Below are 15,191 nucleotides of genomic sequence, written 5' to 3' on the forward strand. Positions count from 1 at the left end.
TCCATACATGTTATACAACCATTTGGGAAACACTGAAATGTAACACACTTCTGCTCTAAAATGAGAATCTGGAAGGAACCTCTTTTGCATTTGTTTTCTGTGGTACAGCATTACTAGATAAAGCCTGTTGCTACTCTGCCATAAATTGAACTGGAAGTTGTGAATTTTGTTAATGTTCTCAGGTAATCATGTGTAACTATGAAGGTTTTCATGGGCTTCAAGAGTAAAGGACTTTTGTATAGCACTAGAAAATTATCCAGAACTAGTTTCTGACATTTGGGGAAGAACATTTCCAGTCTCATTCTTCATATAACAGTAGTCCTATTTATCTTCCTGGTTTCTGCTCTATGAGGAGTTACAGTGTCTGTGGTTGCTTTGCTGCAATTTGGAGGGGCTGAAGCTGGAGAGAAGAGGTACTTTCTGTGTTCCATGTTTGTGGGAGGCAGAGAACCCCACTGCTCATCAAAAATTGATGCTGAGTAGTTTCTTATTAATGCAAAATGAGCAACAGACCAAATAATGTCCTGTACACTTCTGAAGAGGCCAACAATTCATTAAAAGAAAAAAAAAATTGGAGGTTTTAAACAAGAGAAAAAACAGAACTAAGAGAGAGTAGACCTTAATTTTTTTTAAATGGCCATGAGGGGTCAGTGTACATCCAAGAAGAAACTTGGGAGATCAACACTTCCTTCTGAAACAATAATCGGTTGCCTTTATTTTGTAGAGCCTGAAATAATTTCCAGTGGAAAAGGTTACAACAGCTGAGTCAAGACTCCAAAAATTTATATCTGCATGACTTAAAAGTTCCATTTTCATAGTTGTGTGGGGTTTTTTTAAACAGGAATTGTAAGTTTATTGATGTATTTGTAGATTCTGGTTTAGTTTGCAAACCAGTTCATGAGTTAAGTGGTGTTTTCTCTTTATTGCCGTACATTATGAGAAGGCTGGTTGCATGAGGTGTTTTCTGGGGAAGACACTCCACAGCTTGGTATGTAAGGTATAAACAAATAGGACTATTCTAAACCATATTACTGACTTCTTGTTACCAAATGTTAAAGTTCTCCTAACGTATTCCTTATTATTATTATTATTAAGAATTGTATATAATAAATAACTATATTTACATTTTATAGAAACCTGTTTTTTTCATAATAGTTTTAAAAAATAGAAGTGGTAGAAGACAATGGGATACAAGATGTCCTGTGGGTTTATTTCTACAAAAACTTGACCAAATACTTTCCCTTTCCATAACTGCTTGTCTCCTGAATGGGATTTGGTTAATTTGTAGATTCTTAAATACTTAATCCTACGGATTTTGAGAGGCAAGGGTGTATGGAACTTAATATCATTAATGTTTTAAGTAGTAATATGCAGCTTATGTATTGTGCTTTATGTGTTCTGTTTTGATACCATCTTTCTAATTCTTTATTATAAGTATTCCTTTATAAAGCGTTTTGTTGGGTTTTAGGAATACCAAAATTTACTTTTCAAGTTCTCCTCTAGGTGGCGTCTTAATTGAATAAATCACTGATTGAAGTCAGTGTTAGAAACATCTTTGAAGAAATAAAGCCCAAAATAAACCTAATAGAAAAAAAAAGCCACAGAAACCCGAAACCCACACGTTTTAACTTTTCAATCTTGTATGGATAACTGTGTAAGGTTGTAAGGTCCTTATTGTGATTGTATTTAATACATAAATTGCTCATGTGTGGATTCTGGATACAGAATTGATTTTGTATGTTTTTGGGGTTTTTTTTGTTTTGTTTGTTGTTTGTGGGGTTTTTTTTTCCTGTTTTGTTTTGTTTTATGTCTTGGCTCTAAAATGCTTTATAAATACTGTTAGTACTGTAGGGACAGTTTGGTTAACATAACCTGTGAAATTTCTGTGTTGCAAAATTATCTTTTTTTTTTTTTTTACGGAAACTTACTAGGAGCTATTTATATGTTGAATTATGGGAGGAGAAACTTGAATTCTTTGCATAAGTAAGGTATTGTGTAATTGGAAAGAATTTAAGGAGTGATATACTTGTTTGTTGTAGTGTTCAATTTTGGAATAGTTCAGGTGTCATGAAAGCTGTTCTGAGATATTTTAAGGAAAATGCCAAGAATGGAGTAGTAGATGTATGGCTGATGAAGGGAGCTCAGATGATGGGTGTGGATTTGCAAAGCCATTGCATTACTGCCTGTTGCAGTGAGCAGTTTGAATGCTCCTACTGCTTCTGTGTCAGCTGCTGGCCCATGGTGAGCTGGCTCAAACAAATGACTAGCAAAAAAAAAAAAGGAATAGAGGCAAGTGGATCACACAGGTTGAGTGTGCTGGCTCAGGAAAGGGATGTGAATGTGCAAGGATCGTGTGGGGAAGGGAGGAAGAGTCTGTCTGGTGACTAACAATTAAAATCAGACTCATCCACTTTCTCAGCTGCCACTTTAAAAAAAAGGAAGCAAACCACAAGCAAACGACAAACGAACAAATTTTTAGGCTGGTAAAAATTTAATTAACATTCTAAAGTAATACTCTGTTATATTATGAAATTTCATTTGGTAATGGACTGCTCAGCTTCTTAAGCAAAGTGCTTTTTCATCTTCTAAATACAGAATTGAAAAAATTGATAGGAAAAGTAATTTACAAGTGATTGTTGTGTACTTGCTCCTAACCTGTAGCGATGTGTAAGAGCTCCTGAGAGCTGCTTCCCTGGTAGACATTGAGGGGAGGATTCCTTGGAAGGTTTGAAGCAGGCAGGTAAGATTCTTATCTGCAACTGTGTTTCTCTTTTCTCAGTTTTGGGAAAAGCCACATCTATTTTGGCAGCTGTGGAAGTTTCAGATGAGCTCTCTCGTCCGGTAGTTGTGTGTGTGTGTGTGTGTGTGTATGAATGTGAGGATTTTATTCAGCTGTTTTCTAGAGTATTTCCAGTTACCAGAAAGGAGCTTTTCTTGGACAACAGGGAGATGTAAGAGGTTCCTAAAAACTTCTAGGAAATTTAGTTTTCTCCAAGCAGCAAATCCTGATGCATGAGGCAGCTATTGACCCATACTATTTTAAAGAGAATTAGAATAATTTATATACAGTGACACTGACTGTTTACATACTGAAGGAAGGGAAAAAAAAAATGTGGTGGTATCCATAGCAACTAGAATTCATTTTGTTTACTTGCATACAGTATTTTGAATCTGTTGTATGTATGGAAACAAAAGTCCCACATGTGAGCAAGCCAGCTGAACTGTGGTTTCTGTGGTCGCAGTCTATTCATATCTACCCAAAACTGAATTAAAAGTATTGCACTAGTAGGATCCCAAACCCCATTCTGGAACAAAAGCCCTCACCACAGAACTCCCCTGCTTTCCCGTCCTCTTTCCCTGCAGCAACACTCATCCCTGGGTGGGACAGGGAGGGGGAGACAGCAGATTATACTGTCACATGACTAATGAGAAGGAAAATCTGAATAGAAACTTTTAAAGGCCACATTTTTTTTTGTTTTCTTTCTTCTGGTTGAGAACTTTGGAGCTATAAATATTTCAGCCACTTTCTCACCCCAGTATTACTTACTTCCAAAACTTTCTACTATGAAAATTTTTCCTAATGACAAAAACGTAGAATAGGTGTTTTTAAGGAGTAGATTTTGTTGTCCTTTTTGACAAAATCAGAGCTTTGTTTTGAATAGTAGAAATTGTATGGTCCTCTGAGAGAATACATGCTGCAATCTCTGCCATTCTGAGTAGAGCTTCCTCTTGATAATGCATTTTAGTTCTTTTATTTATTAGACTGTTAAGATTCTGAGCAAATAGCAGACAGACATTCAAAGCTAAATTAACTTTCCTTCCCTAAACTGGACAGATTTGGGATGTGTTCTGTTTCCAGTGCCCTTCTAGTAGGGGAATAGCAGTCTGCACTGTATAGTTGCTCCTACTTCATTTTATTTTCCTTCCTCAGTCCAACCTGTGTTACTTCCCCACATGGTTATTTAATCACTGGAGGCCAGTAAGTGCTGCATAACACTTCTTTGGATGCATTGCTCTGCTCTATTTTCAGCTTTTCACAGGTTGTTCGTTATTCCTCACTCTTAATTGGTTATATCTTCTTTCTCCTGTGACTGGATTAACGTTTTGTTAATATTTGCTGGTGAAATAACACAGCTGTGAGTCCAAGCAAAACATGGGCTAAGATGAAACACTGCTAATAGGACTGAAGCAAGACAGGTAACAGACTGTTTGCTGCAGCAGGATTTCCAAGCTCATTTTTGCAACTAGAGCTAAAATCAAACTGAAATAGGCATAATTATCAGTTGGGAGTCAGTGGTTTCTGACCTTGGCTAACAGAGCTTCTTGGGGTTTGTGCTTTGTTCAGGGAAGGCGGGGGGAAAGGAGGAGAGGCAAAAAAAAAAGATTCCTTCCTTTTTTTATTTGTTCTTTGATAGCTGAATGCTTCTGTTCAAAACGGGTTGGTCTTGTTGATTTTTTTGTATGGGCAACTGCAACTTGTTACTTGAGAAAAGCAGCTGATTCTGAAAATGTCCTAAACTGATGTGAGTCATCACTGAAAGTTTTTAAATAGTTGAATGTGATGTTTGTTTCCTCCCTTCCATGGCTCAAAATGGTATGAATCATTTTTTTAGTGTTTCCCAGATAATAGTCTGAGCGGAAGCAGTATATGTTTCTGACTCAAGTTCCTAAATGTTGGTGGAGCACTCCCAACCGCTGCTGGTTTTGGTCATGTGGGAATTCCATAGCAGTTTCAGACAAATGTATAAAAGCAAACATTTTGTAACCATGGCAACTTACCCACGAGGATTGATGTGGTTGGTGACATAAAACTGGGAAAGCCCTCTACTGACTGGCATAAGGGACTCAACTTTTCTGCCTAAAATGTGTTAAGAGGTACAGGATAAAAATTCAGTCATGAGAATCACTTTTGAAAAGTGTGTAGAATGTTTTGCAGAACACTAAGATTTGTGTTGCATTTTTATATGGCTGCCTGCTACTGTCCTTATCTGCCAAAACGAAGGTGTCTTTTATGAACCCACATCTCCTCTGTAGATTCATATCCTCTTAGTCAAATTCAGGTTTCCTTGTTCTTTCTGTGTAACTTGGACTATAACTCAAAAGTGATGCACACTCCATTGGAATTGAAATGGTGCTGGAAAAAAAATGAGTTAGCTAATAAATTTTACTGGGGAAAGAGAAGGGGAAACAACAGCCACATCTCTGTTAAAGAACAGTATTGGGAAGAATAACCTTGATGTGACCTGGAGAGGACTAACTGATTGTCATCCCAAGCTCATCCAGTGTGCTGCAATGACAGCTTTTATATGTCATCAGTTAGAGTGGAGATTGGGATTGAATCAGAGTGGTCATTCACCATAGGCAGCAGAGCAGTTCTCATTTCTGGAAGTCTACCAAACATTTTCTTCTTCAGAAGCTCAGCAGTATGGCAATCCAGCAGAGTTTTAATGAGGAAATGATAAACTTTATGCTAGGTTTCTTAGCTCCAAATAGAACTTCCTCATTTTCAATTTCAACACCAGCCCTGTCCAGTGCTGAATCTGGGTGTGTTGCATTGTGCTGCCTTGGCTTTAAAGGGGTTTCCAGCCTTCAGCTAAAGAACCAAAGTGAGGATAAAGGTTATTTAGCCCATACAGCTAAATGAACCTCAGTGGGGAAGCTGACTGACCCTAAAGACTGAATGTAATGTGTTCCTAATCATCTGCTGGATAAACAGCAATTTGTTAAAAAAAAACAAACCAGAAAAGCATCTGAATCCATGGAAGTTGGGACTTGTTCTTTGCCCATGTAACAGTGAAAGATCACACTCAGGGTTTTTTTTTGAGTGAGCAGCTGGCAGGTGAGAATTGCTGCTCTTCCTTGGGATGCAGACATAGGGAATTGGTTTCAGTGCATCAGAGCAAGAAGATGTTAAGCCTGCTATGCCATACATTAGAAGACCCCAAGGAGTTTCTGGCATTCCAGAATGCAGTCCCTGAGAGGCCTGTGGTGATCTTATGCATTATAGTGTCTGTCCTTGAAGCCCAGACCATGCACCATTTGCAAGTCCCTTAATTCCTACTGAAGAGGGAAAAGCAAGCCTGTTGTATAGCGAAAAATAAGCCAATGTTATGTTGACCTTTTTTTTGGTAATAAATGATGAGTTTGATTCTTTTTTTCTCTGCAGAAGCAGTATTGCAGGAAGAAATTTTCAAAGAGGAAATATGTAAAATCAGCACTTCCTCTGTTCATCTTCAGAGCGTGACTATAGATCAGTAGAAAAGTAGATCAAAGGAGATGTACTAATTCTTCTCAGTGTATGCGTGTGCCCACATGCCCAAAGGGAATTCTCTTAGTTGTTTTACCAGCTGCCCTAATATAATTTAGTAGGATCATGTTTTGGTTAATTTATAAGAATGCATACACTATTGGTATAAACACTTAAAAGCAATGTGATAGATGATATAAAACTATGATTAGGAATTCTGCAGTCATTCTTTTGCTCCAGTTGAGCCACCTGTTTCTTCTCCTTGGGAAAAGGTAATAGCGTTGCTTCTTGAAGCATCAGGCTGTCAGTGCCAGCTGTGACAGTGGGTTAATGTCTTCCAGTGTGTCTGGGTTGTTATTTTTGCTCTGCTATTGTTGCGTTCCTGTCTGGTCTCACCTCCCAGCAACTGGCTGGGTGTGCTGGGAGAGGACGCTTGACATGCGAAAGAGCAAACAGGGACTGCTGAGACTGAGCCTTTGATTTTTGTTTTGTTTTCATCAACTCTGCTTTTAGAGCTGGTGTGCACAGCTGAAATTGCTGCCCTCAGTAATTATTCCTGGAAGGATATTGTGAGTATTATTATTATTATTGTAGTTGATGCCATTTGCAGTGCCAGAAAACAAAACTGGCTGGTGACATTGTCTGAGCTTGGAAGGTGCTTCGGAGGACAGAAGTAATGCTCTTATCAGTGGCTTTCCTGCCTTTACTCTGCCAACAGGTGGAAATACTTGTAACCAATCTGTGGGCCTTGCTTTTTGTATTATGAACACATTTTTTAAAAGCTGTCACGCTTGCAAAAAGCCTTAAGTGTACAGCTAATAATTGTGTGTTTGTGTGGGTTTAGCAAATGCTGAAGTGTTTTGCCTGCTTCTCTCTTTGACTGAATTGATATTTTAAGTTATCTTCTCCATTTTCCAATAAAAGTTGTCTTCTGCCACTTACCTTCTTCCAAAAATAGAAGTTGCTTTAAAAAACAACCTGTCTCCTGTCCAAAATGCACACCATCCTACCTTGTTTGTCAGCATCTATTTGTCTGTCTTCATGGATGCAAACTTACCTTAACTATTCATAAACAATATATTTGGATAAGCACATCTTTTCGTGGTCTCTCTTCCCCAAAACAGGAATTGTTTTGACTTCTGTTCAGTTTTACAAGACTGACAATACCAATGTCAGACTTGTATGGTTGTTATTTAGAAAAGCTGTTGGGTGTAATAGCTGCCTTCTGTTTCCATCAAAAGACAGGGAGGTGGCTGCTGTTGTATGCAGCTGATAAATCTGACGAATAGGAGCCCCCAGCCAGAGCACATGCGCCTTTTCTACAAAATACCTTGAGACTCTGAAGTCAGACAGATCGGAGGACATCGTTTATGTGCTGGTTGTTAATGTAAGAATGCACTGATGATTTTGATTACAGGGTTGTACGCTAAAAGTGCACAAAAAACCACTCCTACCAACAAATTTAAATCTGACCTTAAAGGGAAGTGTTGTGGGTGACCTCCTAGCTAGAAAATAGTGATGGAAGATGCAGTACCCTCATATTTTCACCTTCTTTAAAGAGAAATAGGGCTTGTATTTGCTTTTCTGGTTTTTGGTTTGTGCACAGCTCTCTTTTTTTTTTTTTTCAGATTGTTAGACTCCATATTTTGGATATCAAAGATAATTTTTTTTAAAGGTATTAATGTATCTTGTACTATGGTGGCTGTAAGGTTCTCCAGCCAAGAGTTTCTCTGCAGATATATTGTTCAGGTATATAAAATGCTCAAGAAGCCTTAAACAGAAAATTACTTACAGACTTTTAACACTTTTAAAATATTTTATTGCTTTTTGATCAGATAATATTTCTGAAGTATTTTAGTATTTTTCAAAGGTTAGAGTTTGCTTAAGTGTATAAATTAAGTTTGTCTGAATCACAGACATTTTGCATTATTAATTTTTCTTATGCTGCTCCAGTTGAGAAAAGTTAGAATGAATGCTGGTTTATTTTTTTTCTTCCTTGTATTTGTCTCTCAGTTTTTGCTGAGACGGCTATTCAGATATTGGATTTTATTAATTGCAAAGTCTTAATTCAGAGATAATACATGACTACGTAAAATAGTTCTCTAGATTAACAGAGGCTATATACTTGCAAAGAATAAGAAATAGGAACTGCCTATGGTATCTGGAGGTGCAAGCAGAGCTATTTTGCTTGTCCTTGGAAGCAGAAATGTGGAGTCCAGGGGTTAAAACTGTTCTTCTTTTCCTGCATCCCAGCTGTGCATATACTCTGGAATAAACATAGCAAAATTGGGAAGAAAGGTAGTAATTTCTTGCTTTAGACTGTTCTCTTTCCTGACTCCACCTCATTCCCTCAGGAGTGGGAAGGAAACAGCAGAGAAGTTCAGGGGAGTGACTCATGAGAAGTATTCTAGAAGTATTGTAACTTAGATTCATGGTGATGCTGAACACTCATCTCTGTCTATACATGATAAAAATCTACTAATACTGGGACATGGCTATTTACTTTAAGCTGTAGCTATTATAAACAGTCTTTGTTGTCTGAAGAAATCCACAGATTAGGTATTTGTCTTGCAGAGCTGATACTTAAGACTCCCTTGGTTCTGAATTTTTTCATTTTTACTGGAAGCTGACAGAACAATTTCCTTCCTTTCCTAGATCCTTAATTATAGAAAATATTAAATGAAACCAGTTGGATTAATCTCAGCTCAGAAAAAACTTGATAAATACTGATTGACAAGGGAGAAATCTTTATTTGGGTAGGTTTATTGATATTGAATATGCTTCAGCAAGGTTTTTAGTGTCATCAGCAGTGCTGCTACAATCTCTGCTCATCCATTCCTAGAGAAGTGGGCAGACCTATAGAAGAGGTTGCTATTTTTAGCTGATTCAGAGTTCATGTTTTTTCTGTCTGGTGTAGACATGGCTGACATCTGTGTTTTAACCTGTAGGTTGCATTCTTGTAGTATATTTTCTTTATATGCACCCATGAAAGACTGTTGGAACTTGATTTACTTAAGGGCAAGTGCAGTTTGAAAGTTGCAATACTTTTATTTTTTATTTGCATGCAGCTATCATGTCAACACAAGATTTTTTTTTGCACTTTTTTCTTCTTTTTTTTACAAAAATGCATATTCTTATTTCACTCCTTGAAATTTGAGAGTTAAGTATGGAGATCTTACTTTGCAAACAGATATTGTGGAGGCTATCAGATAGATCACCACTCAAACCCCAATAAATATGTCATTCTTTTTTTAACTTAGTCCATTTTTGAGTTTTCTTTCCTGCTACTACTAATTTAATAAGCTTTCTTATTGGAAATATGTGACATTTGGAGAAGATGGATGGTGATGACCTACTGTCTTCAGTTATTTTAAGTTTTATTAATATAAGCTGAAGAGGGTTTTTTTTCAGATGCAGTACTCTTCATACCGTTGGAGAGATCTGTTATGAGTCCTAAATTAGTTTGAGGAGAGGAGGCTTAAATTAATCTTCTTGAATCTACTCTGCTTTCATTCTCTGTTACTATTACCTCTTCTCCCACACTAAAAGTTGTTAGTCTGTATAATCTGCTGAAAAATTGAAGCCTTGGTTTGGTTTCTTTCAGTGGAATTGTGAACAGCTTTCAGTTTTCAGATTACCTGTTGGGTAACATTAGAAACTGTACTTTGCACACCAGAGGATACCTTGGATGGTTTTTTGCAGTTGAAAAAAGAGATGATTGGGGATGGTGTTTGCATTGAGGTGAAGGCACAACTTTTGGTTGAAGGGAATGGGAGGGGGAAATGCAAGTTCGTTGTGAGCAAAAATTAAATGTTTCTAGAACTGGTTTTTCCTTTGATTATGGAAGCAATTGCAGATGTACAGCCGTAGCATGAGAAGGGGTTTTTTGTTTGCTTACTTATGTGGTTTAAATTGCTGTAGACATCAATATAATATTGACTCAGTTGTGTTGGTTCTCTTTCTAATGCAAACTGTGACGTATTGGCTTTTAACTCTTTGGCTGCAGTAATGTCATCATTCAGAAATGTGTTATGTTAGGTAAGATAGATATGTTAACTTGCTTTTGGAAATAGTTTCTATTAATTTTATTTTAATAATATTTAACATTTCTAGAATAATTATCAGAGTGGTTTAAAATGTTCTGTTTTTTCACAATTAACTGAGTGTGAAGACCTGTTCTTTTTTAAGTTAACTATGAATTTCTAGCTGACTTTGGACCATTAATTGCCTAGGTCAAAACTGGACGATGTTCAGATCATTTGAAATAAATTGGGCATTATCTCTACCTAGCAATGTGTCCAATTGGTAATTCCAACAAAAGCATATGGAACCCTTGGCCTTTGCTTACTGTATAAATGTACTGACTCTTCATTTACAGTAAACATACGGGCTTAGCTGGAAAACCATTATCTGGCCAGTGTGTGGGTGTGTGTATTGTATGACACCCAAGTATGGGTTTTGTCAGTATTTCTCTTGTAGACTTAAAATTTGATTTTTAATTATTTTAAAAATTGAAGCTTTAGTTATGCAAATAAGCTACAGTGTCTGTTCAGTAGGACATTTGTCACAAAGAGAAAGCAAACTATTTTCTGTGGTGGGGTTGCTGTGTTGTGTAGCAGACAGTAGGGTGTTGCAGTAGCTGAGCCTTGAGGATGTCCATGTTTTTATTAAAACTGGTTCTTCTGTGGCCTAGAAGAACATGTCATATGTATTCATGTGACTCTGTGTTATTTCTTTTTAATAAATGGTTGGAATGGTAGAACAAAGCAGTGTAGTGTACAAATAATTGGTTTTTTTTTTTTGTAATGAAGACCAGAAGTATGAAATTTCGAAACAACTGGACTTTATGTAATGAACAGAATATCTTTGTAAAGATGATTGTGCTACTTGGGAAATTTTAATCTGAAATTTCATGGTGAATCAGAAACTGATGCTATATTCTACCAGGCCAGGAGTCTTGAGCTCAGAGAGAGCCTTAGCCAAGGTGCTCTTTTGCACTTAAAAAACCTTCACCTGCATGAAGTACTGGGGAGACCAGGAGGGCATTTAAGCAATTAATTTTGTTGCAGTGGAGCTGTTGGAGACATTATTGCAAAAGAGAGGTAATATGAGCTTTTCCTGCCTGTGACCCCCGAAGGTGGGAATTCAGTATGTCTATTTATATCCAAACCATTTAACACACCATTTAAACCTGTCTTTCTCTCTGCCTGGCTTCATATGTGAAACCCGAGTGCAAATACTTTATTGAAGAGCTATAAACTTGCTCACCATTGACAAATTCTGATCCTAGCAGCCACTGAAGGACATCAGAATTCCCTTTATGCTGCACAGCAGGAGCAAAAACCCCTCCCTCTGTTCCTGTAACACTGAAGCTTATCCAGCAACTTTGACAGAAGCCATTTACATAATACACCCACAAGCCAGCACCATTTAGGCAGACACAAGCTGAAGTATTTATTCAGCAAGTTGTAGGGCTTTATATTTTACTTTATTATGGTATATTTTAATAATATTGTTATATTCAAATTATACTTAATATCATTTTTTTCAAGGATATCTTTGTACTAGTTACAAAAAAACGTGGGTTTGGTTATTAATCTTTGGCTTTTTAATAGTCAACCTATTGCTTTAAGATTTTACTTTTCATTTAATTTTCAGAGGATTTATGTGGGGAGATTTTTGTCTTCAATGAGTTAAGTGGGGACTGTTTTGCTGCTCTCACCGGTGCCATATGAAAGCAGTTAAAGTGCTGGAATTGTTTACTGCCTAAACTGTAGTTAGTCAGCAGAGCCAGTACACCACATTTCTTTGCGGCTTTCAGTGGAAAATATTAAACAGTCGCTCTTTCTTCAGTTATAGGATTTTTACGTTTTCAGCTGTGTTAGTCACCAAACTGGCGCAGCTATAACTGCAAAGACTGCCCCCCCGAAAAAAAAGAAAAAGGCGCTTTTTTTTTTCGTGCCAGAGGAAGTTGCACTGGGAGCAGTGACTGGGTTCTCTGGTAAGTGTGACATGTGAGCATTACTAGGCATTTCACCCTGCCAGGCTGCAGTCGCTGCTCTCCGGGCTGCTGCTCAGGGGGAACGCTGCCGTGCCAGTGGCTTGTGCTCTGCTCCTATGGACTTGGACAGCCAGGTTATTTTTTGAGCTTTGCAAGGCTATTTGCTGATTGTATAATTCAATTTGTCAAGGAAAAAAACCTGATAAGCAGAAGCTCTTGCTGAAGAGGAGAATCAGGTTGGCGCAGTGACAGATGTTCGGATAAAGAAGTTGGCTCAGAGAAGACGTACGGGGTCTGATTTTTTTTTTCTTTTTTTTTCCTCCCCCTCAATCTGAATGAAGACTATCATGGGAACTGCATTCACATGGTGATCAAAAGAAACACTTGAGTGATGAACTGCTTTTGCAGAAGTCGTCTAAGGCAGTAATTTGAGCTTTTGTGTGCAGTAGCTAGCTTGTTTTGCTGAAGCATTCCTCCTCAACAGTATTTCTGCCTTGTGAATTCCCTGATGGAGAAGCCACAGCTACTGCCCGGTGAAGGAAGAATGAATGCTCCGCATTGCTTGTGTCCCTGACGGAGTAACACCGGCTGCGTTGCTGTCGTTTGGGGAGGCTGGATTCCACCGGCAATATTATTCAAGGAGTTCATTGTCCCTGTGCTCTGACTCATCGCATGTAAATGTGCTGCAGCCGTGCTGCACGTTGCAGCTATTTTTCTTGCATGGGAAAGAATTATTTTCCTCTAAGCAGGTCCTGAATAGCTGCTGGAACCGAGATGCGTTTTTCTGGCTGGGCTGTTTCTGGCATTGAGAGAGGAAGCTGTAGAACGGCAGGATGAGCAGGGGGCGCGTTTATTTCCAGTCACCAGAGAGGCTGCGACGGTTGGTTTAAAACTGACCTTGCGGGAGTGGGGAATAGCTGCGGCCGCCTCTTTCGGGGCAATTGTTCCTTGTTCTGTCCTCGGTAGGACCGTCTCGTGTCTTCTGCAACAATGATTTCACTGTGGGGGTAGAAGGACGCTGTGGAAGTTGTGACATTAACAAAGACAAATTTGCTCGTGAAAGGACAGCTGTGTGCGACAGTGAGTGCTGTTCGAATGGAATTGGATCTTGGGATATTTTTATCAGCTGTTCCACAGTTTCGTTGTGGTTTGATGCCTAGGGAATTTTTATTTTAAAAACAACAACTTTTTTTTCAGCAGTGTCTTGAACGTCTCGGGGGCTTAAATCTGAAAAATGAAGTGTGAGGGGGGATTGGAATGTCCCTTTTTAAATGCAAATACACCAGCGGTAGCACTCGCAAGTTTGTGAGGGCATGCGAAAACAGGTGAAAGTGTTTCCTCTATGGTCCCTATTGCTATACCTGCGCTCTGGTTCCAAAAATACCACTGCTGGCATTTTTTTGTTTGCTTTTGTGTACTCAAACGGATCGAATGAGTCGAGTCTGTATTGTTGTTTTGGAGGAGGAGGAAGATGATTCTCCCACATTTATTTCCAATTTGCCTCAGGAAAATTTATCTTTACGTCCATCGCCCTCTGGAAATGTGCTGGTAAGGCATGTTGTTTTGTTGGCATATTTCCTGCTTATAATGCTGTCGCAAATACCAATAGTTGTTTTCCTAAGATTAGGCTGAATACATACAATGTTGAAACAAGACAAGGTGGTAAAAGCTGCCTATACTAAGGATGGAAAAAGCTGAAACTTAGTGGTAGAATTTATATTTGCAAGGGTCTGTTCTTTTTCATATAACCTTATCTGTGGTGCAGCAATAACAGGTCTCAAGTCTTGTATAATAGCAGAGAGTTTTTAGAAGGCTTGGAGAAATGTGTTTGAAGTAAATGAGTTCTCCCTGCTCCACTCCTCACTTCAGTGATAAATTTATGCAGTAGCACTTTAGGAACAGATGTGATTATTGTATTGTAATAATATACTATGTTTCTTTTGAGAACTGATAGAGTATATAGTTAAGCAAGAGAAATTCTAAGCTAAAATAAAAATTAACGTAAGTCACAATCTTGATGTAACTGTTAGGTTTAAGGTACGACTTTCTGGAAATGATCAACACTGGGGACTATAATTTATTCCTTCAAATTATTTTATTTTGTCAACTGACTGATTTAAATCTTGCTAGCATACCTCAGCAGCTTTTCTTACTTACTAAGAAATCCTGCTATATTTAGTAGTAGATGTGCCTGTGTGAATTTGTTACCATGCTTATCTGATGCACTTTGCTTTCCCACTCTGTCTAAACAGGTGATAGACTTCCAGTAACTTTAGTCACTTGCTAATGTAAAAGGGGATTGTTTACTTATGCTATATAGAATTTGCAGCACGTAAGAACATCTCTAATGTTATTATGAAGCGTTCTCTTTTCAGCTTTTTGAGCTGTTAAAAGCTTGTGATTGGTCTCTTTTTTTTTTTTCCTTTTATATATAATATATATAATATATATATTTCATTGACTTAGATTATGTCTGTGTGTTTGAGGTTTTTAGAATTTGGAATTTCTTTGATTTTAAATACTGTTACTGGTTTCTTTATTTCACTGCCTGGGATATTTTATCATTATCTTGTGTTTCTTTTATGTATAAAAAAATGCATATAACCTAAAATGAGGGTTTATTCTGTGTTTTTAATTTGTTTCAGCCACCATTGGTTCAAGCTATATTTAATGGAGATCCTGATGAAGTTCGAGCACTAATATTCAAGAAAGAAGATGTTAATTTTCAGGTAAAACCAAACATCAGTATCTTTGAATATGTTTTAATTTTGTTTTGGTATAACCTTTAGCTGTACTAATCACTTTTAAACTGCTAATTCTTGAGCTGTAAATTTATGTACTGAGTAAAGCCTGTACATACACTGAATAGTGGAAGCAGGAATATAGCTTTGCAGGTTTGTGCTGATAGTCAAGACCTAGTTCTATATTCTTTTAAATGTTACT

At 37.7% G+C, this 15,191-nt stretch overlaps 1 protein-coding gene across 4 annotated transcripts in view; it reads left to right on the forward strand.

The window, feature by feature from the left end:
• Nucleotides 1–15,191, forward strand: part of ANKRD28 (ankyrin repeat domain 28) — a 122,750-nt gene that overhangs the window by 29,794 nt on the left and 77,765 nt on the right. Inside the window, exons 1-2 of one of the 4 annotated variants that reach the window (XM_050340878.1) lie at nt 12,293–13,796; nt 14,894–14,977. In XM_050340878.1, coding sequence (XP_050196835.1) covers nt 13,680–13,796; nt 14,894–14,977 — 201 coding nt within the window. In that variant the 5' untranslated portion in view covers nt 12,293–13,679. Of the gene's footprint in view, nt 1–12,292; nt 13,797–14,893; nt 14,978–15,191 lie in introns of those variants that run through there. The other 3 variants (XR_007632210.1, XM_050340857.1, XM_050340866.1) reach the window with 3 other exon arrangements.

This window comes from Myiozetetes cayanensis, unplaced genomic scaffold (genome assembly GCF_022539395.1).
Source record: "Myiozetetes cayanensis isolate MyiCay16 unplaced genomic scaffold, myiCay2020 scf1, whole genome shotgun sequence".
In the NCBI taxonomy this organism is placed as follows: domain Eukaryota; kingdom Metazoa; phylum Chordata; class Aves; order Passeriformes; family Tyrannidae; genus Myiozetetes; species Myiozetetes cayanensis.